This window comes from Pomacea canaliculata, linkage group LG2 (assembly GCF_003073045.1).
Source record: "Pomacea canaliculata isolate SZHN2017 linkage group LG2, ASM307304v1, whole genome shotgun sequence".
Taxonomy (NCBI): Eukaryota; Metazoa; Mollusca; class Gastropoda; order Architaenioglossa; family Ampullariidae; genus Pomacea; species Pomacea canaliculata.
Window position 1 is genome coordinate 24,470,892 of NC_037591.1, and position 24,345 is coordinate 24,495,236.

Genomic DNA, 24,345 nt, shown 5'->3' on the forward strand with positions numbered 1-24,345 from the left:
CATACAATGTGACGCGTGAAAAAGTGGCCAGCCTCCATGGGAAGGTAGGGATCAGGAAGTGTAAGTCGAAGAGATTAATGTCTACTTCTTCTCTACTGACCTTGTACAAGAGATGTTGAAAGTGATGCCCGGCTGTGTCAATACACGTTTGTGACCGTCGCTGAGATACTGCGAGTGTTGTTCTTCAGGTCATCTAATATTTTTGGATTATCTGCGTAACTGTCGCACTCCCGTTGCCCCACAGGTAAAAGTCACAAGTGGTTAGGTCCAGTGAACTCCGAGGCAACAAACCTTTCACTTTGTTCCTACGTTTCCAGTTCGTCACCAGTCTTTGCAAGCTCCTATATGATGATGTTGTTTCGTCGTGACTGTCGCGGGTCGCCCCCAGCGTCGCCAGATGTACACTCACAGCTGCTCACACAGCCACATGAACACACACACACTCGATCAGCCAGAGGTGGGACACGACGTACCTAGCGATCGTTTGATGAACGTAGACCACAACAAACACGAAATGAACGGTACAAATACGAAGTTTAATAAAAAAAATGTAGATACAAATCAGAAAAAAGAGACAAAAAAATTTAAAAATACACTTGCACAAAGCAATTGCAATTACACTTGCACAAGCAAGAAAACTATCTAGCGGGTGATTCCACCCGTAAATGTAGAGGTCGCCCTCCCCGCCTGTAACTCGCGTGAGGCTCGCTAAAGATGGCTGCTGTATACTTTATGCTGTATGATGCGGAAAGAAATCTTCTCAGAAACAGATTAATTCGCGATCGAACTAATCCCATTGATCCATGGGATCTTTTCTACTCTATCGGCGACTAAGAATTTGACATAATGACATCGTGGAGATCGTCGATGACATGCCAGTGGACTTAGTAATTACAAATCGGGGGCGCAGTGTCACACCTACATAACAAATGTGTCTTGCCCTCCGTTTTTATGCAACGGGTGCCTTTCAGAATGTGTATGTGTGTTTGGTGTGTGTGGTATGTGTGTGTGTGTTGTGTGGTGTGTGTGTGGTCTGTGTTATCTGTGTCTGTGCTGATCTACCAGGCGTCTCCCAAGAACGGCTTGCCGGATTATTAACCGTCACGAGAAACTGAAAAAATACAAAACCCTCCAGTGATAGTTGCTTAGTTTTGACACAAGTAACGCTGTTGTGTCCTTCCTCCGAGTAACCACGATATCTTGCCGAGAAGATTAGCAGACGAACTTGCGTATGACGTAGGACAAAGACAGACAGGAAAAGTCAGTGATCATTGCTAGCTGAAACTCGTGATCGGCAGTGTCTCGTTTGCTAAGTTAGGTTTTAAATTGTGCTTTTCAAAGTATTATTTTAAAAATTATAGAAAACAGTCTCACTTGGCAAGCAGTCTTGGTCACATCACGAACTAAATACAAGTTCATGGTCACATGTCGTAAGGTCACGTGACGGAGAACGAGACTTCGTCTATGCAAACGAAGGAGTTCCGATGAATTTCTTTTATTAAGCACAACATTCTACAAAACCTTCTACTTGTTCTACATGAACAAACGCGAAAATAGACAAGATTCAAATTGATCCTACTCTTTATGAGATTCTAATAAGTTTTATTTTGCTTTGCAATCCCTTCAACCGCAGTCTTGTTTTTGCAGCTTAGTTTCTTTTGCCAAAATAAAAACACAACATACTATTAAGACAAGACTCTACATTACTATTCAGCAAACTTCGTACTTTTTTCTCATACTTTGTAACAGCATGTGTTGTGCGCATGTGTAGCATAAACTTCAATCTGTTTAATCCCTTTGAGAGTCTTATAAGAATATAAACCTTTAAAGATGATGAAATATAATTGTTATAGTGTTTAGTCACATACTAAAAAGGATTACAAGCTTTTATTTTTTAGCCTTTGCACACAAAGACGGCATAAAGTTCAGAGAATCTTTGCTGTGCTGCTGTCTTGAGCAATTATTTTAAACCATTAAAGTTTTATTGTTGACATACATTCCACACATTAGCATTTAAATGTATTTCCTCCTTTTTTGTTCTTCATGTTCTATCGGTTTCATTGTCATGTACTGCCTAGTATAATGCCACACCCGACAGAAAATTTTATCATGAAATCTGTCCTAGTAGTCGACAGGTACTCTAAGGACCCATCCATCCCCACATCCAATCAGCAGCTGACCGTTAAGGTCAAGGTTCAGAGCTGTGGGCCGCACCATGTCACCACTGCCAGGAAGGAAGCAGACAAAGTTGATGCCACGGTGTGATACTCTTGTCACGTGCACACAGTCGTTCATCCAGTCAGCGATCAGCAGCACATCTTTGCCATAGAAGCAGACGTCTGTTGGGAAGAAGTTCTTTTGCGTGAAGGTCGCTATGGGGTCGTTGGATTTGTTAGAATACAGACGTACAACACGGGATGCCCGGCTACCCGCTTCACTCTTATTTATCTTTACTAGTTCATCATTTGTGTTCTCACCTTCATCTTCATCTACTAAAGCAAAAAACGTTCCTTGCTCGTTTGAATCAAAGTTATGTACCCTGTGTGTCTTTGGGGTCAATAAAAAAGAGATACTTTCCTTTTTATCACTTTTTTTCCAATTGATTGAAACTATATGAAGTACACCTGATTCAAAGTCCTGAACTAAAGAATGCAGACATTTGTTCTTAGAAGGAAGAGCACAAAATGAGAACTCATCCCATCGGAAAATACTATTCTCACGTGAAATGTATGATATCCGCGTTCCGTAGTCTGTCTCGGGTCCTCTACGACCATTAGAGTCAAAACACACGCCTTTCTCTTTAGTATAGTCACCTCCTGTTCCCCCATAATACACTTCAATACGTCCGTCCTTTCGCTGCCCCAAAGCATGCACTTCCCGACATCCTCTATCGCCACATCGATCCACTCTAACAATTTCTACGGCTTTCTTAGTTGGAAAACTCAACTGGACTGGTGACCCGATAAATGTCTTCATGGAGTGGTCCTCAATGTAGTTATAGAAGTCACCGTGGAGTACATGGCGGTAAGTGTGGACAGGCAGTCCTTCTTCTCGTTCTCTCAGTTGCTCTGAGCTTCCTTCTCCCCGTGTCATCTCTCTCTCCACCTGCAGGACCTCCGTGTCACAGGTCGAACTCAGCGCGTGTTGAGCGCGGGATTGAAGTTGGAGAAGTGAGTTGAGCTCACCTTGTACTCGCTGTGTGTCAGCGGCCAGATCTTTCTCCAAATCATCGGAAGCTTTCTTGAGTTCCATAAGTGCTTGGTCGCGATATTTTGCTGCCATGGCCACAATGACGTCATACCGGACTTGAATCTGTCGGACGTTAAATTCAACATGGCTTATTGCTAAACTACTGATATCCTGCAGGTCTTACTAGGAAAGATTTTAGAAATCATATAATACTTTAAAACGTTTACCTATTTATTACTTAATTTTACAATACATAGTTTGTAGCAAATTACACTTCTCTGTATTCACTATACAGTGGCGTAGGAACCAGGGGGGCAGCGGGGGCAGCCGCCCCCCCAAGGAAAATACAGGGGGGGCAGGAATATCCTTTTGCCCCCCCCAATATTTGAGACGTAATTCTCACAAAGAGCAAAGAACTGAAGAAAGGTAGGGGCACGTAGAGAGGAGACGGTCATCACCGTCACAAAAGCGAGCCCTGAGGCAAGTGGAGGCTCTAACACCTCTGACGATCAGATCGGGGACAGTCCGTTATTGTTTGCCATGCTAATTGCAGGCTGTGTTGAAGCCTGAGCGAAGAAAGCAGGCGGACAGTACATCGGTACATCGAGTGTGGTCTCCCTCCCCCTCCCCCATAATGCGACGCCTTTTCTTTGGCGGTTTTCCTTTGACCAACATAAAACATCCCCCATCCACTCGCTGTCACCCTAAAATTATTTGCTATCGCTTACAACCAAAAGGGGCCGCACTGGCCATCGGGAACACAGAAAGCCAGTAACGAATTAGTTGCATACCAATACCTCAGTATTGCCAATCAGACAGGAACCCTTACACTTTGTGAAAAGCTAGCGAAACACGAGGACTGCCATCTTACTAGACACCAACGGTTTAGTGCCAATTGACGGCTTTGACTTCACCTAAGTAAGGCAAAGACTCTGAGTCCCTATATTGGTAGTTTTCTTTAGAGAAAGAGAGACTGGTATTATTGCTATCTACGACTCAGGGGGAAGTGCATAAGTAACATTTCTAAAACTACACAAGGGCACTCTTTTATCATCAACGACTGTGGCTGGTACTCAACATAAGTTATCTGTGTTATACTGTTTGGTTTGTATATATGTGTCCGTGTTTTGGTAGATGGCCATTAGAATCGTGTCGCATCGCTGTGCTCAGCACCGTTGGGTAGCTGAGCGAGGAAGGGGTGGCCCGGCCATTCCCACCCTCAGTTTCGTCCCCTGGCCACGGTGGTCTGGCCAGTTTATGGCCCTTAATTATAGGGTAGCCTTGCGTCCTTCCTCTCTGGTCTCTTTGATTCTCTTTGGGGTGGATGGGCTATTTTCCCAGGGTGTGCGGACACCAAGTTCAGGTATAGGGCTGTGTCTCTTTGTAACGTGGATTATCTCGCGGACGCTGGCCCTGTGGGTAGGGAAAGGTTCTGGAGGTTTCTCGAAGCCTATAGAACCTGCCACACAGGACTGGGAGGACGGCGGAGTTTTTGCGGTGGTGGAGAGACCTGTGCCCGTCTCTGGGAGTTAGTCGGGGGTTTGCCCGTGCTGTGTGTACTGTCGCTGGAACTGGCGTGGTGTCTAGAAGAGGGTTCCAGCAACCAGCGTATTTTTCCCCGCGTTTGTTGTGAGATAGAACAAAGCGTGTCACGAGCCGTTGGGTGAGTAGGCTTAATTAACCTTTACCTTTGTTTTTCCACGCAGTTTTTCTTCCTTAAACAAACAAAAAACATACCTGAGAAGTTCCATGACACAACGCGCTTGAATAACTGTTCTCATTATGCATGTATTTAAAGAGAGGGTTGATCTGCAATGGAGTTCATTAATAGAAATCACAGAAGACGCAGTTTTTTTGGCACACTGACTTGCCAACCTTGATAATATGATTTTATATGATTATAACGTTTTATCACATTTCTTGTGAATGCGTTAGCCGGGGAGTCATTCTTTAATTTGTTTTTTCTTATTTAATGCTGCTTTGCCTTTTAACAATAAAGCACCGTGTTGTGGATGCTACCACTGTGTACGTGCGTGCAAGTACCCCCCCCATCCTTTTTTACGTAATGTGCGAGTGCGAACGCCGCTCACTGTCAGCAGGGAGTTTGCCCCCCCAACGCCGAACATCTTCCTACGCCACTGCTATATTTTGGATTAAATACAGAAGATGGACATTTGTACCTTTAGCAAGACAAGTTGAATGAACATTACTATTTGAGAAGATCGTTGACTTACCTGTTCCATTATTGCCGCTCGCTTTTCTTGGACTTGGCAGAAACCTCGGTGACCTGTACACTTCTGAACAGACTGCACACGTCATGTTATCCTGCGTAGCAGCCATGTTATATGTAGGGATATCTCGCTGCTAAGCAGGTTATCAACTGGTTCAATCGCAAGCTATCCATGATAAAAATCATGGTATAAAGCGGGAGAAAACAGTTAATTTTTGTAATTTAATATGCGTTTTCTGCACCGAAAGAACTTCTCTAGCCTTTATGTTAAGTGGTATAGTTTTTTCTTTCTTCTCATAATCAGTTTAGTGTCTTGTACTTAAACTTATCTGTATCTCAAGCTTTGCAAAATCATTTTATAATAGTTTTTACCGTTATTTTTAGATGTATGTCTGTTTCTCCAGTAATTTACATACCACTACCGAAGAAGTAAACTTTTTTGGCACTTTTCTCTCGTAGTCCCCCCCTCCTCTCTCTCTCTCTCTCTCACACACACACACATGCATACACAATCAATCGTGAATACTGAAAAACATTTCCGTTTTAACGTTTATTATAACTGTCAAAAGAAAGCTATTCTATGGAAGATCATCAAGTAAAGCCGTCCTGGCGGGTAGTACAGTAAAACCTCTGTATTAAGATTAGGTATAATCCATCGAAATCACCTTTTCTTACTCCTAACAGATAGATAAACCAGTCTGCTTTTATTCCTCAAGCCATGACTTCAAACACATGTGCAGTTTAGACAGAAGTTTAGGTTTTGAGCATCAATGAACGAGTAAATATCAAATATAAAGAAAAATTACAATTTAGAGTTTTAAGAGACTTTTAGAGCTTTTTTTGGACTTTAGAGTTAGAATTTAGAGTTAGGCTTCTTGATCAATAGGAAAAGGAAAAAAATCATGTAATCGGAGTTACCGGTTTAACCTTCATGTACGCAAGACGTACACAAGATTTGTGTGTGTGTGTGTGAGAGTGTGTGGGAACCAGTATTATATTTTTTGGAAAGCAAATCTTTAGTAAGATTTTTGCCCTTGATAGTTTTATCAACTATCTTTGACAAAACCGTTAGCTTATCCATCATCTGACTGATCTGATAACACTACAATGGATCATAATACACACACACAGTCTCTGTTTGTTTATCCATACATTGTGTTTAGCCATCACAGGTGACCGTTGTGACGTTTCATCCATTTTTCGAGCCGTTCGTGGCCTGGAAATCATTCGATCCTCCAGCCGCTGCCAGACACAGAGTTTTTTTCCGCATGAGTTTTCTTTGTCTTACTCGCACTAGATTGGTACCGCTTCTCGATTCCGCCATGTTGTACGGTAAGTAACCCTGGGTTAGAGCAATCAGAGGTTTGTAGATGTACATACCTATGGACCAACAGATTCAGGTCCATACTCAGGGGCAGGCAGACGAGGAATCTGTGTAGGAGCCAGCGCTTTTAATTAATATGCTAATTAGGCTCCTAATTAATCCCCGTGGGGGCTAAGAGAGGCCTGAACAGATCATTACGTGTACTGAGGTGGAAAAGCATATCTGTAGTGTAAACAGTTGACCAGAAGTAGTCTTTTTTATAATGTACTATTTTTTTTAATACAAATTTCTGTCCAAAGTCGATATAGAGCTTAAACTGTCGGTCGTAAGGTGAGTTGTGGAGGTGATCTGATTAGAGATGTTACTTATACAGAGAAATACATCCAAGAAAAATGTTTGAGTCGTAACTAAGAGTGGGTCTTAATCGGGAAGATTTTTATGGAGAGGTTTTACTGCAACAGCAAACAAATTAGACACAAAAGTACAAAAAGTCAAAATTAATAATCATATTTCCATTACTCCTAGTACAATAAAGAAAGAAAATCTGATGTAAACTATGCGTCACTGTGCATAACCATATAAAAACATATAACCATAGAAAAGACAACAGCAAGAACACAGTAGCCTTAACACAACAACAGTAGCAACAGATATTTGAATGTTAACTTTACCTGCCTTAAGTTATTAAAATAGTACTTAGGTATTAATCCTTCTCTTTCATTTCTTAAGTAATCACAAACTAGAATGTTGTGAGACTTCTGTTCAATATCACAAGTTTTAGTTAGCATGGTGCAGTTAGGATATCAGTATGCTACAATCACTGTGTGAACTCAAAGAATTGTTATTTAAGATTCCTAACTCATAATAGAGTCATATAGTTTTCACATGAGAAAAAGGCTTTATAATATATCATTCGAATAGACATTCCTTTCATACAATTCATAGCACTATAATGTGGATATACATGTCAAATAAACATTTTCTTAACTTATTTAAGCCAGTTTGTGAAAATGTTCATATCCTCCTGTTGGTCTAAAATCCACGACAGCCTTGAACTATTCAATAAATGTTCAATTGCAGTAATATGATCAGAAATAGTTTTTATAATGACAAACAAGTTGTAAATAAATGGATAACCAATACTAGAAAATCTGGGTACATTTGAAAGATTAACTAAGTTATACAGACAGCAGTGTCGTAATTTGTGCAATAACATCTAAAGAAAACCTACTAAACTCCTAAAGTGCCGTTTACCAGGATTTTTGTTGTTCTTGGTAAAAATGCAAAATACTCATAATAGCACAAATATAATATTATATAATGATTACAAGAACCAAAGTTAACATTTTACAACGATATGATAATATAGGGGCAATATTCTTATGAAATAATCCCACCTGTACGTCTGCAGGAAGTAAAAGCTTTCGATATGTATATAGAAGTGAGAATATTGCCTTATGTGTTTGATCATGAACAATTGTACGCTGTTCAAGCCAGGGATAACTGATGGTTAGGACTGAGTTTAACACCTACAAATAATAAGTCAATCATTACTTTGACACTTTCCTATTAAACAAGCAGTGTACATGTTTTCCCTCTTGAAAAGACAATAACTTTAGTTTTCACACTAACATACAAATCCTACCTGGCACAATGTCATGACACAACACTGAGAGCATCTTGTAATTTTTTCATATTCAGAACATATCATCAGCTTACAAACATAGGAACATCTGGTACAGAATTTTTACATCATCATTTGACACCAGTTGCTATTCATGAAAAAGATTGCAGACCATCAATGTTTCTGAGCCAAAAGGACTTTAAATCGTTTAAAAAGAAAATCAGACCAATGGCCATAGATTTCCTCTTACCGTAAAATAACCTGAAAGGTATTTAATTACCCTGAAGTAAGTGTTGGCCTCGGTGTGCATAGTCTTCGTGGCTTGAAAAAATATCCTCTAATATCTATGTTAAACAATTTTTAAGAAGAAAAAATCTTTATTTTATCAAATTTTCATAGTCAATAAACGCACAAAAAGACGTTTCCTTCTCTTTAACAGGAAGTTTGTTATACTAAGTAAACAAATGATCAAGTGTGGTCCGACTTTCTAGTTATACAGAACAACACATCGAGCACTAAGCTCCCGCACACTATTACTATGTGAAGTTACCTAATTTTTATTTACATCAGTCTTTGACATATGTTGCCAATCGTTAGTCATTCTTCTATGTTACCATAGATCACCATCTTTATTTTCTGTGGCAGTAATTTTGTGAGATATTTCCGAAATTTCTTTACCAAACTATTTCGATTTTGAGCGACACAAGTCTTCAAAATAAAGTCATAGTTGGATTTCTAGTCATGATTAATTCATTGCCGTAGAAAATTCCTTGAAATATTCCTTTGCAAAAGACTATGGAAACATTTTCCGCGATGTGACCCACACTTGGTGGACTGTAAGTAAAAAAAAACTTCTGGAGACCAAAGTTCTGAGCGGAGCCCGCTTCAAACTATCATGTCACTTTATTTCTTTCCTTGTCTTTCTGTTTAGCAAAATACATTTCACTGCAAGTTGTTCGATATATACAGAATGAAAGATATCAGCACAAATTTCAATTTTGACAAAACGGTTTGGCTGACAAAAAAATACGAAGGATGTTATTCCAATGTAATTTTAATTGACATAGAAACGACCTTAAATCTCCTTTTCATATATTTAAAAAAAAAAAAAAACAAAAAAAAAAAAAAACCAAACAAAAAAAAAAAACAGTTAACAGCACAATTCTTCTAAAACTTGTACACTTACATTTATACCCTAATGAATGTTAACATTAAGGGATAGTTACATTGTTTTATTCCTTTATAAAACGGAAAAAAAAGTCTAAAACTAGTCTCAGTGATTCGACTACATGGGATGCTTCACGCACTCGAATGATGCTGGCTATTGTGGGAGAATAAAGAAATTCCTAGCAAAAATATTGTTTACCATTATTTGTATGAGAAAAAGAAAGAAAGAACTGAAAAAAGAAGACTCTCAAGCACCATACTCTTGCAAGCATTATTTACATCATCAGCATAAGTTTTGGAAATGCAAAGTGGGAACGGCTTCAGTGCTGTGTTAATTTTTATTAAGAGATCTTTTTTCTTGTTCATAATCGCCCCCAGTGGAGGATAGGGCGGCAACTTTATCAGGAGATGCTCCCTGTTATTTATTTTATTGAAAATTATTTATTGCTCCATATGTTATTTTGATAGATGTACGACTATTGATAAAAATAGAAAAAGTTGTATCGGGAAATCCAGCCATCGCCACACCCAATAAGCAGGTGGCCGTAAACATCAACGTTTAAAGCTGTTGGCCGCACAATGTTACCATTGACTGGCAGGTAGCTGATAAATGTGATCCCATCGTCATCTACATGTGTAACGTGTACGCAGTCGTTCATCCAATCAGAAATCAACAACTTTTCACCCCAAAAGCAGACGTCTGTTGGGAAAAACGGTTGTAGTGGTGGTGTGTAGGTGGCTACAGGTTTGTTAGATTTATTAGAATAAACACGTACAACACGACGGGACCTTCCTTTGCACGTGTTCTCTTCATCTTTTATAATTGATTCATTTGAAGTTTCATCTTTATCTTCGTCTACTACAGCAAACAACATCCCGTGTTTGTCAGCATCAAAGTTATGTATCTTGTTTACTTCTGGGTTGAGTAAATGAGAACCGAAACACCATGTCTCCTTCTCGTCTCTTTGTTCCAACTTAATTGAACTTATGAAACACTCACCTGTCGTACAGTTCTGATTTATACAATACATGCCAGCATCCTTTGAAGCGAGAATTCTCTTCTCTTGTCCTTCCCATTCCACTATGTGATCTTTTCGTGTCATGGGTGATATTCTTTTTCCGGGTTCAGCAACACCACTTGGAATGTTACGCCTGAAAATAACTGACTTCTCCTTAGAGAAGTCACCTCCTGTTCCCCCATAAAATACCTCCATACGTTTATCCTCCTTCTGCCGCAAAGCGTGCACCTCGCAGCATTCTCCATCCCCGCATCTAACATTGGTAATCAATCTGCAACTGTTCTCAATCTGTTTTGTCAGCTTCACTGGCCATCCTATGTACATCTTCACGCAGTTTTCAATGTCGTTAGTGAAATCGCCATGGAGTCCAGGAAAGTAAGTCACAGTAGGCCGTCCAGCCCTTAGTTCTGTCAACCACTCGGCGCTTCCTTCTCCCCGTGTCATCTCTCTCTCCACCTCCAGGACCTCCATGTCACAAGAGGAACTCACCGCCCGTCGAGCTCGTTCTTTAAGCTTTAAGAGGAAGTTGGCCTCGTCTGTTACTAACTGTGTCATGGCGGTAAACTCTTTCCTCAGACTCTCTGACATTTCCTCAAGATTTCTCATCGCCTGGTCACGATATCTTCCTGCCATAGCCACAATGGCGTCATGCCGGACTTGAATCTGACAGAAAACAACTTCATGGTTAAACATGTTTCGGTATTTGAACTTTCCTCTCTCCCCTAAACGGTAAATATGTTCGTATACTAAACTTATTTCGGGGCTGGATGGTGAGGTTTTACTGCTTCTACTTTTGTGGAGCCAGCATTTTGAGTAAGGAGGGGGGGGGGGGTGCGAAGGTAGTCCCATCTACTCTTACTCGTACTGCTTCATCTTTCCAAACCTTTTGTGAGGTCAGGTATACATTCCCTCAGCTAGGAGAAGTATGCCCTACATAGGTATGGAACAAACGCGCCTCCGGGTCCGGACACGACTGTTCTAAACACTTGACTATTTGCTTTCTCGAAATCACAGAAAAACTTTGAAAAACATTGTGCACTGATTTATTATTTTATTCATAAAATACATAACAACCAAAATATGTTATTAAAGGGTTTTAAGGTTATGTATTGAGACCTTAGAGAAACAAAAACATTGATGCAAAAGAAGACAACAAAAACAATAGATGGTCATGCAAACATCGAGATGCACAAAAAGATTTCAAATTTTATGTCATATATCTGTGACCTACCTGATTTAATAATGCAATTTTTTTTTCTTCTAAATGCGTCTTGTGTTCTTCAAAACAGAATTTTTGCTTTTCTAGAATACCAATTGAAGTGTCAAGACGACCCAGTTCATGTTCAATCGTTTGTTTACAGCGAGCGACTGCATCTGACAGATCTTCTGTAACGTGTCCCTCGTGTTTGGTCAGTTTACACCTGGTACATATGGCTTGGTGACACTGTGTACAGTACAATACAAGACGTTTCTGTGTGTGTACAGAACACATAGACTGACTTCCCTCACTACGCGCCTGCTCCAGAGCTTCCTCCGTGAAGTAGAAGTTGACTTGTAGAGCACGCACACCACCTGGCGGTACAGTAGCAGGAGCTCTACAGGTAGGACACGGGATGATGTCTCCATGTATATTTGCCAGCTGCTCAAGACAGTGAAGACAGAAGGTGTGATAACAGGGCAGAAACCTCGGTGATGTGTAAACTTCTGTGCAGACTGCACACGTCATGTCAACCTGAGTAGCAGCCATGTTTGATGTGGAATCTTTATGTTTCAGTGTTCAGCAAAGTATAAACTCCTGCTTCAATCTCAAACAATCCCTGAAATAAAATCATTACAAAAGGAGTGTTGTAAAACTGTTACACTGGAAATTGGAGGAATGGACAAAAAGAAACAAAGTGACAGTATAGAGTTAATCTAATTTGACCTTTCTTCAAGCATTATTTTTGATCAAAGGACTTTTTTGTTTTACTTTACCATTATTATTAGTATAACAGTTTTATGTTTATTTTGGTGTACATTCAAACTTTCTATGATGAAATGGCTTGTGTTATGTTCTCTATACTCCTCAATTAGACGAACAAATAAAAATGTCAGCGCAAAATGAACAATTATCAAAGAGACGATTAGCATCTGATTAATTAATTACAAGATAACTTTTGCAATGATTATTATAATGATGAGGAGGAAAAAGAAAAGAAAGGAGAACAGGGTAAACACGCATTTTAATCTGATCAAATAAACCACAAACATTTTATCTGCCTTTGACAGTGATGATGTTTCTGGCTGAACTCTACTGGACCGGTCTGCTGTGTTTGACACCATGGACCACTCTCCGTTCCTTCATAGACTACACACCCTCTACGTCGTTTTAGACCAAGTTCACCCAAACAAACACGCGCCATGGTAACCCTACATTCATAGCAAAGAGCTAAGGCGGAGCGTGGACGAGGTGAGAGGTTGTGATGGAGGTGTGGGATGACTGTCTAAATGCTAGATGCTAAATGTTTATTCGGCCAAAACTGAGTTCCTCCTTGCTCACATAAGTCCTTGATGGTCGAGTAGAAGCGTATTTATGACCTGCAGCCACCTCATGGGCCGCACAAACAGGCCACAACTGCCCAGTCATTGCACCTGCTTTACTGCCTGAGGCCTTCAGAGAGTTTTTTGTTCACAAGATTCTTGACCTCCAGGCTAATTTTGATCAACTGCCTGTCCATCTCAACCACCAAATTTCTCATCTTCTCATTTGTTCTGTCTAATCTAGATTATTGCAACTGTCTTCTTGCTGGCTGTCCACAGTACTTCATCCACAAGCTTCAGGAAGTCCACAACTCAGCTGCTCGTCTCGTTTTCCGGACTCGCAAATCTGAACATGTCACATGCACCACTTCTTCACTCTCTTCATTGGCTGCCAGTTAAAGCTAGAATAGACTACAAGCTCTTAACTCTATGCTATGGATTCTTTTAAGGCTCCTTCCCACACTACTTCACTGAAATCTTGTCTGTCCACGCTCCTGCCTGAAACCTTCGCTGCTCATCAGACTCCCACATTTGATCCTCCCTCCCACAAAGACACATACGGACAACGGACGCCCTCCGTCTGTGCTGCTAAGCAGTGGAAATCTCTTCCACATCACATTCGCCACTCTGACTACAAGGCTACATTCATCATGTAACGACTTCATCTGACACTGTTTACAGTATCTACATTCCTTCACACCTTCATCCATTGCTTTACGTTCTACTCTGGTACCTCAACTTTATGTTGTTCAGTGTGCCTACCTCACTGTCCACTGCTGTTATATTGTAACTCATTGTTATGTTGTTCAGTGTGTCTATACTCGAGATGAAGACATCAATCATCGCTCGTTAGTCCGCCCAAGCTCGTCAAGGTCATTTGCGTCAGTAGTCAGGAATCTGTGATTCGTTGTCGCTGCTAACCTGACCCTTGATAAACAAGTGACACCTGTTTGTCAGTCTGTCTGTTGTGGTAAACAAGTGACACCTTTCCACATCCGCCACCTGCCCACTGTTGAATCTTTTAAATATGCACTAAAGACACACTTCTTCCTTGAACACCACTCTCAACAGCAGTCTATAGTCTACACAATGCTAGTCCCTCCCAAACACATAACTCTTATATATATATATAAGTTATAGTTTTTCTCAAATATGAACACAATAAAGGTAACTGGCGATCCGACAGGTTTACACTCATACTGAAATCATCGCATCTCTCTCTCAAAAAAAAAAAAGAGGCTCGTGACCTTTTGGCTTGACCCTGATTCCTGTACTTGTAAAGAAAAGCTCACGTTAAAGGTTTGCTTGTCTTTTCATTCCATTTCTTTCTTTTTCTCTCAATTTTGTCTCTCTATTACAAACAAATGTACACATCTTACATACCTCTTTGTGGTTTCTGAAGAAAACACATTTTTGTTAGTGAGAAAGCACTTTAGCTGGAAAACTTGATGACTGGACAGACGAAAACAACAAGATTGATTGGAGCTTCTACAATTGTATGTTATGGCACTTTAGTCAAACAGCAAGTGTTGACAGAAAACCTCCAGAGGTCAACCTTCCTCCCTGTGTGTTGTTCTATGTGTATACTTGTGGCACGAGACCCATCATCTCAGTCTACTCAGATTACTAGACCTCTCCTCCGGAAATTCCCAATATTAGGATTTCGAGAGGCACCTTCCCCGTGTTTTCAGTGTGAAACTTTAAAATACTTCATAAATAATGTGACCTCATGTGGTTAGATTCACATGCTTGGCCTTTCAAATATTAAGCAGACTGGGGCCAATGGCCTAATACTAGTGTGGGTATACGGATGTATGTGGGCGTGTGTGTGCGTTGAATATGAAAGAAAAAAGAGAAGCCGAACGAAGAATAGTTTGGATGAGGGCAGGCGATATGTAATATTATGTCACATTATATTCACCTCCGGCACATCATTTTAGTAGAGTCCATGACCATAGCATGCATGACTTTATACGTTGTGATTACTTAGACCTGATGGTCAACTCGTACACAGTGTGTATGTGAGTGTGTGTGAGGATGTATATGTGTACGTGTACCCACGCGTTCTGGTGTGTGTGTGGAGGGGGAGGTACAAAAATAAATGGTAGAAATGATACGAACGTATACCTGTCGCGTAATGCGATCGGGCGTTGTGGGATTTGCTCTCACAGTCACACTCACAGTCACACACTCACAGTCACACACGACAAGCACACAGTCACACACTCACAGTCACACACGCCCAACGTGAGCAACGAAGCCAATCGCTCCTCAGTGAACAGATAAACACACACACAGGGGCTGTACAAAATATATGTTTATTAGCGGTCAATAGATGCGACCGACCAACTCAAAAAGAGGAAAGAAAGAGAAAAGAAAAGAAAACGAAAAAGATAAGAAAAAAGCGCCAAACATACAAACAAATATCCCCACAAAATAAACAAAGCGAATCACCCGGTACCACACAAAGGCTCAACTGCACAAAATAAAAGATAGCCTCTCCTAGACCACTGACTAGGGCAACACGCTGCTAAAAAAAACCACCGCCGTCCATCGTCCCCTCCCCACAACACTCCTATGGTCAGCAGCCCACAGCAGTCTGGTGTAAGTACAGTCTGTCCTCAGCTGACAGTTCTCTGACGATTCCACGATTGAACGACGAGATACTGGTTGCTAGGATCCGTCCCATGCACCAAGCGAGGGACCACACAAAGTAAAATCCTTAGCACTCCAGTATCTCTCAGTACCTAACTTCTTCTCATTGCTAATTTCGAATCCCTACAATATATACTCACGGTCTAAAGTTCGAGAAAAAAAAAACTTCTACTTTTCCCACACTTCTATATTCTCATCCTTATTACTATGCAAGACCAGCAATACTGACTCTGCCAGGTGTGCAACCATCCAGTCTCTCACAGCCCATAATCTACATCTCACTACTAAGCGGGTCTCTTACCTACTAAATGGTCTCCACCCAAAGATGCGCGGCACCCAGCCCTCTCCCCCACACAAAAGATATAAATAGCTACACTACCCGCCGGGCCCCCCTCCTGACCCTTGCACCTTAACCACCCCTGTAGCAAGACACGCGAAAAAAAAACATCTCATTTTTTATGTATGTTTTTTTTTTAATTGATGATATTGTAACAATATTTCACCCCACTTTGAACGGGTCGTTGACCCATCAAATAAACAGTCCAGTTCATTTCACTCACTGATCACTATTTTACACAATCTTCTTGAAAATCAGCAAAATATTTTGAAAGAGATGAGCATCACACCACTCCATCTATTCATCTGTATAGAAACTGACATATTAGTGTAAAAAGTACTCATAAACAATGCAATCTACCAGTACAAAATGACATATTCTTTGACAAAATACATACACTCATTTATTTGTCATTGTTGACAATACATCTCGACTGTTTAATCAAATACACACTAACTCAAAATGTGAGTTCTGGTGCAGGTACAGAACATGTGTATCAGTCTGCCAGTAATAAGAAATCATGTAAAAGATTTCATTTTCCAACAAAAAAAAAGTAATGTAGTTAATACGATAACTTCATCTATTGCTGGTTTCATTCATCACAAATCCAAGAATCTTATCAGACTTTCGTTCTTTCACTGCTGGTTAAATAAACAAAAGCAGACCTGCAACACAAAGCTGACACGATGTGACATGGTGACACTGGATTTTCTCACAATCTAAAAACTATCTCTGGGATTATTTTATTCATTCATTAAACATTGACAAAGTTCTTTATAGACAAATAACATGTAAGGCAAGTGAATGTAACATAACCTAATGTCGACGATGGTTTTTTGCTTGTTTATCGCAAAGTGGGTAGAACTCAGACTCTATGTATGTCTGGTTATCATCTTGTGCTTCTTGTCATCAATGCTATCAAGCATAAAACCACCAACCTTCTCTTGAGTACACTAGTAACCAGAATATACAACCTCTTATTAGTGTGGATAAAGAAAAAAACAGCAACTGGTTAAACACAACTGTTTAAGAAAATGTGTAAAACAAATCTTTGCCCACAGTAGAAGCTGATTTGAAATAAAATTTGTAATTGTGATACACCTTCTACCATTCATAAGAAGAAGCGGAAGAGGAACATCGTAGAAACAAGCCATCCCCACACCCAATAAGCAGGTTGCCGTTAACATCAAGGTTTAAAGCTGTTGGCCGCATTATGTCACCTTTCAGGTAGTCGACAAATGTGATCCCATGGTCATCTACCTTTGTAACGTGTACACAGTCGTTCATCCAATCAGAAATCAACAACTTTTTGCCCCAAAAGCAGACGTCTGTTGGGAAAAACGGTTGTACTGGTGGTGTGTAGGTGGCTACAGGTTTGTTAGATTGATTAGAATAAACACGTACAACATGACGGGACCTTTCTTTGCACGTGCTCATTTCATCTTTCCAACATGATTCATCATTTGAAGTTTCATCTTTGTCTTCGTCTACCACAGCAAACAACATCCCGTCTTTGTTAGCATCAAAGTTATGTATCCTGTTTACTTCTGGGTGGATTAAAGGAGAACCGAAACACCCTGTTTGCTTCTTGTTTCTTTGTTTTAACTTAACTGAACTTATAAAACACTCACCTGTCGTACAGTTCTGATTTATACAATACATGCCGGCATCCTTTGAAGCAAGAGTTCTCTTCTCTTGTCCTTCCCATTCCAATATGTGATCTTTTCGTGTCATCGGTGATACTCTTTTTCCGTGCTCATCCTCAGCAACAGCTCTTTGAAGATTATAATCCATGAAAATCGCTGACCTCTCTTTGGAGAAGTCACCTCCCGTTCCCCCATAAAATACCTCGATACTTTCATCCTCCTTTTGCCGCAAAGCGTGCACCTCACAACATTCCCCATCTCCGCATCTACCGTCGCTAAAGACTCCGATAACATCACAACTCCATTTTTGCAGCTTCACTGGCGATCCTATGTACATCTTGACGCAGTTTTCAATGTCGTTGGTGAAATCGCCATGGAGTCCAGGAAGATAAATTTTGAAAAACCCCTCATCACTTAGTTCTGTTAGTCGCTCGGCGCTTCCTTCTCCCCGTGTTATCTCTTTCTCCACCTCCAGGACCTCTATGTCACAGGTTGAATTCAGCGTTTGTACAACTCGTTCCTTAAGTTTGGAAATGGAGTTCACCTCGTCTACTACTGGTTGTGTCATGGCGGTAAACTTTTTCCTCAGACTCTCTGACAATTCCTGAAGATTTTTCATCGCCTGGTCACGATATCTTCCTGCCATAGCCACAATGGCGTCATGCCGGACTTGAATCTGACAGAAAACAACTTTATGGTTAAACTGTTTTCGGTATTTGACTTTCTCCTCTACCCTACACGGTAAATATGTTCGTATACTAAACTTATTTCGGGGGTTGGACGGTGAGGTTTTACTCCTTCTACTTTTGTGGAGCCATCGTTTTGATGGAGGTGGGGGGGGGGAGTTCCCATCTACCCTTCGTCGTACTGCTTTACCTTTCCAATCATTTTGCGAGATCGTGTACCTATTTTCGCCACCTGGAGCGACTGGGAGAAGCTTGCTCTACACAGCTATTGAACGGTACACGGACTTTTCGACGACGGACGTTTAGCCAACGTATGTTTCGTCGACGGAGGTTTCGGTGAGGGGCCCTCAGCCGACGGACGTTTTGTCTACGAACATTTCGGCATGTCACGCGAGACCTTTAGCCGAAGTCAAGTGTGTGACGCCCCTTAGCTCACACGTTTCTCTCGCCATTGTATCAATGTGTGTCTCTGCCAGTTCTCACGTTCACCTTCCACCTGGACAATATTTCTGTTTGTCATCTGTCTCACGTTCCCTCGAGATAGTGCTTCATTCATTCATGTGTAGAGGGCCGGTAGTCCAGCGCTTGTTAGGTTTTGGCGGAAGAGCTGATGCTGATGCATGGAATAAAAAGTGCTGATGCATGCGATCGCGAAGGATCGCAAACAGTACCCGCCCGATAGGTATATGAGGGCAGAGCTGAGACGCAAGGACAGTAGAGAAAACTGCGAAGTGAAAGCTCGAGACAAGGGACTCAGCCGTGCCTTTCTGATTTAAGTGCTGGACTGTTGTGGTCACTGTTCGACTCCCCTCACCACGCACCACTTGGTTACACATGTGCAAGATTCTGAGAAGTAAGTAAGCATCTCTCTCTGTCTCTCTCTCTCTCTGTCTCTCTCTCTCAGCTCGTTGTTCAATTCTACCACAAAACCAAAAATGATATAGATATGTGTATGTGGGCGCAGGTTCCCTCAATGTCTACTTTGGTTTTCACATGTCAACTCTACACTCCTGCCTCTGTGTCTGTATATGTCTGTCTGCTGGAGCATATTAGTAACATCACGTTAAACTTTGGAACTTATCTAGTGCATCTGGTGCATTTCAGATGGAATTCACATTCACAAAGAGGAATAAGCGAAAGCTGTTGCACGAAGGCTACGCCTATGTCATGGACCGCACCAAAGCCGACAACGTCACAATTTTCTGGCGATGCGAAAACCGAGGAGAGTGCAAAGGAAGGTTAAAGACAGTAAACGACGTTCTGGAAGGCCGTCCATCCACCCATTCCCATCCGCCAAGTGTAGCCCGTTGCCTGGCTTTGAAAACGGTTGGGGATATAAAACAGCGCGCAAAGCAGTCTGAAGAAGCCACAAGTTCGATAATCAACAACTGCACAGCAGAATTTCCACTCGCCGCCGCAGGTTCTCTTCCAAAAAAGGAGACTTTGGCAAGGATGATCTGAAGGATACAGAAAGCTCCAGACAGCGACATCATCAGCGAGGAGCTGAAGCTTACAACGAGAGGAGAACAATTGTTAGCGTTTCAAACGGACGATATCGTTATTCTAACCACTCCATCCAATCGTGACGTTTTAGCACGTGACGCCCACTGGTTTTGTGATGGAACATTGGACAGCGCTCCGTTAGCAACACAACTTTACACCATCCATGTTCTTGTTGAGGATTCTCACACTCTGCCTCTTGTTTACTGTTTGACAAACAACAAAAACAGGGCCACATATGACGCGATCTTTACTTAACTGAACGGCCAGAGAGGTCTCAACCCAGAGACCATCACAATAGATTTTGAACGAGCCGCATTAAACAGCAGAATCCGTGAACACTTCCCAACCACAGCCGTGCAAGGGTATTTTTTTCACTTTGGCCAATGTCTTTGGAGAAACCTCCAGTCGCTTGGACTACAAGATTGGTACTTGCAGCCAGAGAACTCTCTTGTCATCAAGACCATTCAGGCCTTGGCTTTCGTGCCTCCTGACGACGTCATCGAGGCGTTTCAACAGCTCATGGATTCGCTGGATGCCGACACTGACGAGACGCTTTCAGACTTCCTCGCCTACTTTGAAAGTACATGGCTGGGCATTGTGCAGCGAGGACGCCGTCGACGCCCGAAATTCGACGTCGCCATGTGGAACGTCTACAATCGTGTGGGAGACAACCTGCCCAGAACTAATAACTCGGTCGAAGGCTGGCACCGTGCCTTTGATGAGCGAATGTCTGTCACGCACCCAACACTTGGCAGGCTTGTCAGCAAGTTACGCAAGGAGCAGGTAAGCACCGAGCTTATGATGGAACAGCTTGCCATGGGCGTCAGGATGCGAAAAAACAAGCAGTACGAAAAAGTCAACACACGACTGCAAGCGCTTGTTGCAATGTACGCACAGGAGGATGTTTGAGATTTTCTCAAAGCTGTTGCGCATAATCTGTGACAATCAAAGTGAACTGTCTGTGAAGTCTGTGTGTAAAATTTGTTTGAAATAAAGAATTGTTGTGTAATCTAGTAGTTACTTTCATTCTTTGAGAAGTAAGTAAGCTCTCTCTGTCTCTGTCTGTCTCTGTCTGTCTGTCTGTCTGTCTGTCTGTCTGTCTGTCTGTCTGTCTGTCTGTCTCTCTGTCTGTCTGTCTCTCTCTCTCTCTCTCTCTCTCTCTCTCTCTGACATAAGGCGTCGAAAAGTCTGTTGGCGAAACGTCCATCGGCAAAACGTCCGCACCCGTATTGAACAACTACCCCTCCAGGTCCTAACACCACTGCTCTAAACACTCGGCTACTCGCTCCCTCGAAATTTACGAAAAATCTGCGATAAGCATTGTGTACCAATTTATTATTTTATCCTTAAAATACATAACAGCAAAAGCATGATATGGAAGGTTCTTATTGTTACATATTGCAGATTTTGTGCACATATGCTTGTAGAGACCTTTGAGAAAAGACAGGCTGAAGGAGATAACAGACACAAGAGAGGTACAGACAGACTTTGAGATACGCAAGAATACTCTGTATTATATGTCATATATCTGTTACCTACCTGCTTCGTTAACGCAACTTGTTTTTCTTCTAAATGCTTCTCGATTTTTTTAAACTTAACTGGGACATTTTTTCCATCAACAAGTGAAGCGTCAAGACGACCCAGCTCATGTTCAATCGTTTGTTTACAGCGAGCGACAGCATCTGATAGATCTTCTGTAACGTGTCCCTCGTGTTTGGTCAGCTTACATCTTATACAGATGGCTTGGTGACACTGTGTACAGTAAAATATAACACACTCCTTATTGTGTACATTACACATGGAGCGACTTCCCTCACTACGCGCCTGCTCCAGAGCTTCCTCCGTGAAGTAGAAGTTGACTTGTAGATCACACACACCACCTGGCGGTACAGTAGCAGGAGCTCTACAGGTAGGACACGGGATGATGTCTCCATGTCTCTTTCCTAGTTCCTCTAGACACTCTAGACAGAAGGTGTGATAACAGGGAAGGAATCTCGGTGACCTGTAAACTTCTGTGCAGACTGCACACGTCATGTTATCTTGTATTGCAGCCATCTTTGATGAATTTTTGTATGTTCCAATGTTAACCAAGTTATAAACTCCTAGTTAATTTTGAAAACCATTCCTGAAATAAATAATTACAATATGAATGATGTAAAAATGGTAGACTGAAAATTGAATAAATGGACAGCATAAATGAAGTGAAAGTAGAGAGTTAAAGTAATTTGATTTTTCTTTAAGCGTACCTGTGCTCAAAGAACTACTCAAGCCTGTTTGTTATACTTACCACTATTATTATTATTTTTTACCGCTCTTGTGTAACAGTCTTATTAAGATTACTTTGTTGTAAAACAATTCGTTTTAAATGAGGAAATGGTTTGTATTATTTTAATGTCTCCATACTACTAAATTTGGCAAATAAATCTAAATAATGCCAGTGCTAAAAATAAACAACTTTCAAACAGACAACAATTGTACGACTAATTACACGATTATCTTTGAAATGATAATCGTAATGAGACGGAGGAGAAAAAGAGGAGAACAGGTCAAAAACACATTCACACTTAATACAATATCACATAGAACCACGGACGTGTATATGTGGATTGCTGTGTGTCTGCCGAGACCAACACTTAGCCTCTTGCGAAGTTCTCCGCTGTTAGTCTCGGCGAGCCTAAACAATGAATGTGACTTAACCGGAAGCTTTCTACACACCTGCCTCGTTTTAGTAGTAAACTGGAAAAAATCGTCTACCAGCAGTCCAGTAATAAAAGTTCGTGATAGAATAGGACACAGCTGTGACAACAAGAATCGTAGAGAGACGGTTAATAAACTGGGAGGGTGACTAAGAAAAGTCTTTCGCAGCTTTCACCTGCGGGCTCGGTTGGCTGCACATAGGACAACCGTTATGTTGTCTGGTACTGGGGGATGTTCATGTCTCTGCAGAACTGGTAGTACTCGTTTCAGTGAGCAAGGTACGTACGTATTGTGTTGTCGACAAACGTCGTGGTGTAGTAAGCCGACATTTCAATGGCCACCTCCTTTTCCAGCTTCGTTGCCGACTGTGCACAAAGATACAGGTGCAACTGGATTCATATATGAACACCCAAAGAGGCTGGGGGCGGGGAGGCCGTAGTGAAAGAAGGTCATCTGCTGCTGAAATTTGTTTACGTTATCTGGTTCGTGAAATCGAGAGTGTCGGGTACAGAGTTCAGCAAAACAGGACATGTATCGCCTTTATATCACAATTTTAGTTGATAGTCTGCCAACACATCTGGCGTAGCAGGTCGCTAACACGGATTTCTGCACCTTCCTTTGTTGATGATGGCTTTAGTGACTGACCTGTCTGTGTGCACTACGACCATTGGATTCGCCCACCTCTGGGCCCACTGCATGTGTTTCGACTACACTGCACGCTTCTTCATAATTAATATGCAAGGTGGAGACAGGTGGCCAGTCCTCGCTGAGCACAAAATAATACTACCAGTCGCCTTCACAAAACATGCCGCAGGCTGTACTGCGAGTATCTACATACAAATGGATATCACTGCAATGAAATGCCATTGAAAGTATAAAGAAATTATAGCCCACCAGAATAGATTTTTTTTTACAAAATCGAAGCCTAATTTCATTGTGTGCTAACCGTGTTTCATGCGCAAAATTCTGTCAAGAAATCAGCAAAATTCAATCAGTCCTCACTGCATCCTGCCCATCGGTTGCCGTCAAGTACAAATAGCGACTGTCGCAGAGTTTTATGACCGTTGCGTAGACTCTTCAAGATCACGAAATGATAACTCTTAGCTGTATCTGCCAAGAGAGTTTATCTCCCTTGTGTATACATGTATATTATACTTTTTTTTTATTATAAAGAACGCAGTTCTGAATGGTCAGAACACGAGACTCAAAGTACGTACACCATTACATTGCTGCAAGTATGCTCATTCCGTACCAAGTCTGGCTGCATGTCACAAGTTCTGTTTTCTCTTTCATATTCTTTATTTTCCTAAGATCATTACATTCACCGTCTTCAAAATCAGTTCAGTGTTTTGGACATATTCCTAACTGTACCAGGAACTGCGGACAAATCATTCTGTCACAGTTGTGATCCCGCTTTTTGTGCTGTTACTACTGACACAATTAAGACAAGTGTGTAACTGTTTCTTTAGCAATTTACAACAAACTACTGAACTGGTCAACATTTGGTCAGTTCTCTCTGTTTCCTTCCTCTCTCGTTCATGCACACACAAACGCTCATTAACTATCTTAAATATATATATACATGTATATATCTCTAAACTCACACTAATACACACTCAAACGCTCATTAACTCCTTCACATTCATGCACACACACACACACACATATACAAAGCAAGGGCTCACACACGCATACACACACATAACGCACACCAGAGATTAGAAAATAATATTTCAAAATCTAAAACG

The 24,345-nt window shown here is 41.3% G+C and overlaps 3 protein-coding genes across 5 annotated transcripts in view; 1 reads left to right on the plus strand and 2 right to left on the minus strand.

Moving 5' to 3' along the window:
- Nucleotides 1-1,214, minus strand: part of LOC112556184 — a 34,224-nt gene extending 33,010 nt beyond the window's left edge. Inside the window, exon 1 of the mRNA XM_025224953.1 lies at nt 1,129-1,214. The gene's annotated coding sequence lies outside the window, so the exon portion shown is untranslated. The remainder of the gene's footprint in view (nt 1-1,128) is intronic.
- A 5,209-nt stretch (nt 1,215-6,423) lies between these two features.
- On the minus strand, nt 6,424-14,748 carry LOC112556181. The gene is made up of 3 exons (XM_025224948.1): nt 14,457-14,748; nt 11,785-12,370; nt 6,424-11,216 (listed from the first exon to the last, which is right to left on the minus strand). Exons 2-3 carry the CDS (start codon nt 12,298-12,300, stop codon nt 10,011-10,013), a joined length of 1,722 nt encoding a protein of 573 aa, XP_025080733.1. The 5' UTR covers nt 12,301-12,370; nt 14,457-14,748; the 3' UTR covers nt 6,424-10,010.
- Nucleotides 14,749-19,325: 4,577 nt separating this feature from the next.
- LOC112556185 lies at nt 19,326-20,934 on the plus strand. Of its 3 annotated transcripts, none has more exons than XM_025224957.1 (2): nt 19,326-19,701; nt 20,387-20,934. In XM_025224957.1, exons 1-2 carry the CDS (start codon nt 19,606-19,608, stop codon nt 20,807-20,809), a joined length of 519 nt encoding a protein of 172 aa, XP_025080742.1. In that variant the 5' UTR covers nt 19,326-19,605; the 3' UTR covers nt 20,810-20,934. The 3 variants fall into 3 exon arrangements, with proteins under 3 accessions (XP_025080742.1, XP_025080740.1, XP_025080741.1); XM_025224955.1 differs by having other exon boundaries at nt 19,326-19,500; nt 20,400-20,934; XM_025224956.1 differs by having other exon boundaries at nt 19,326-19,497; nt 20,397-20,934.
- The last annotated feature ends 3,411 nt before the right edge of the window (nt 20,935-24,345 follow it).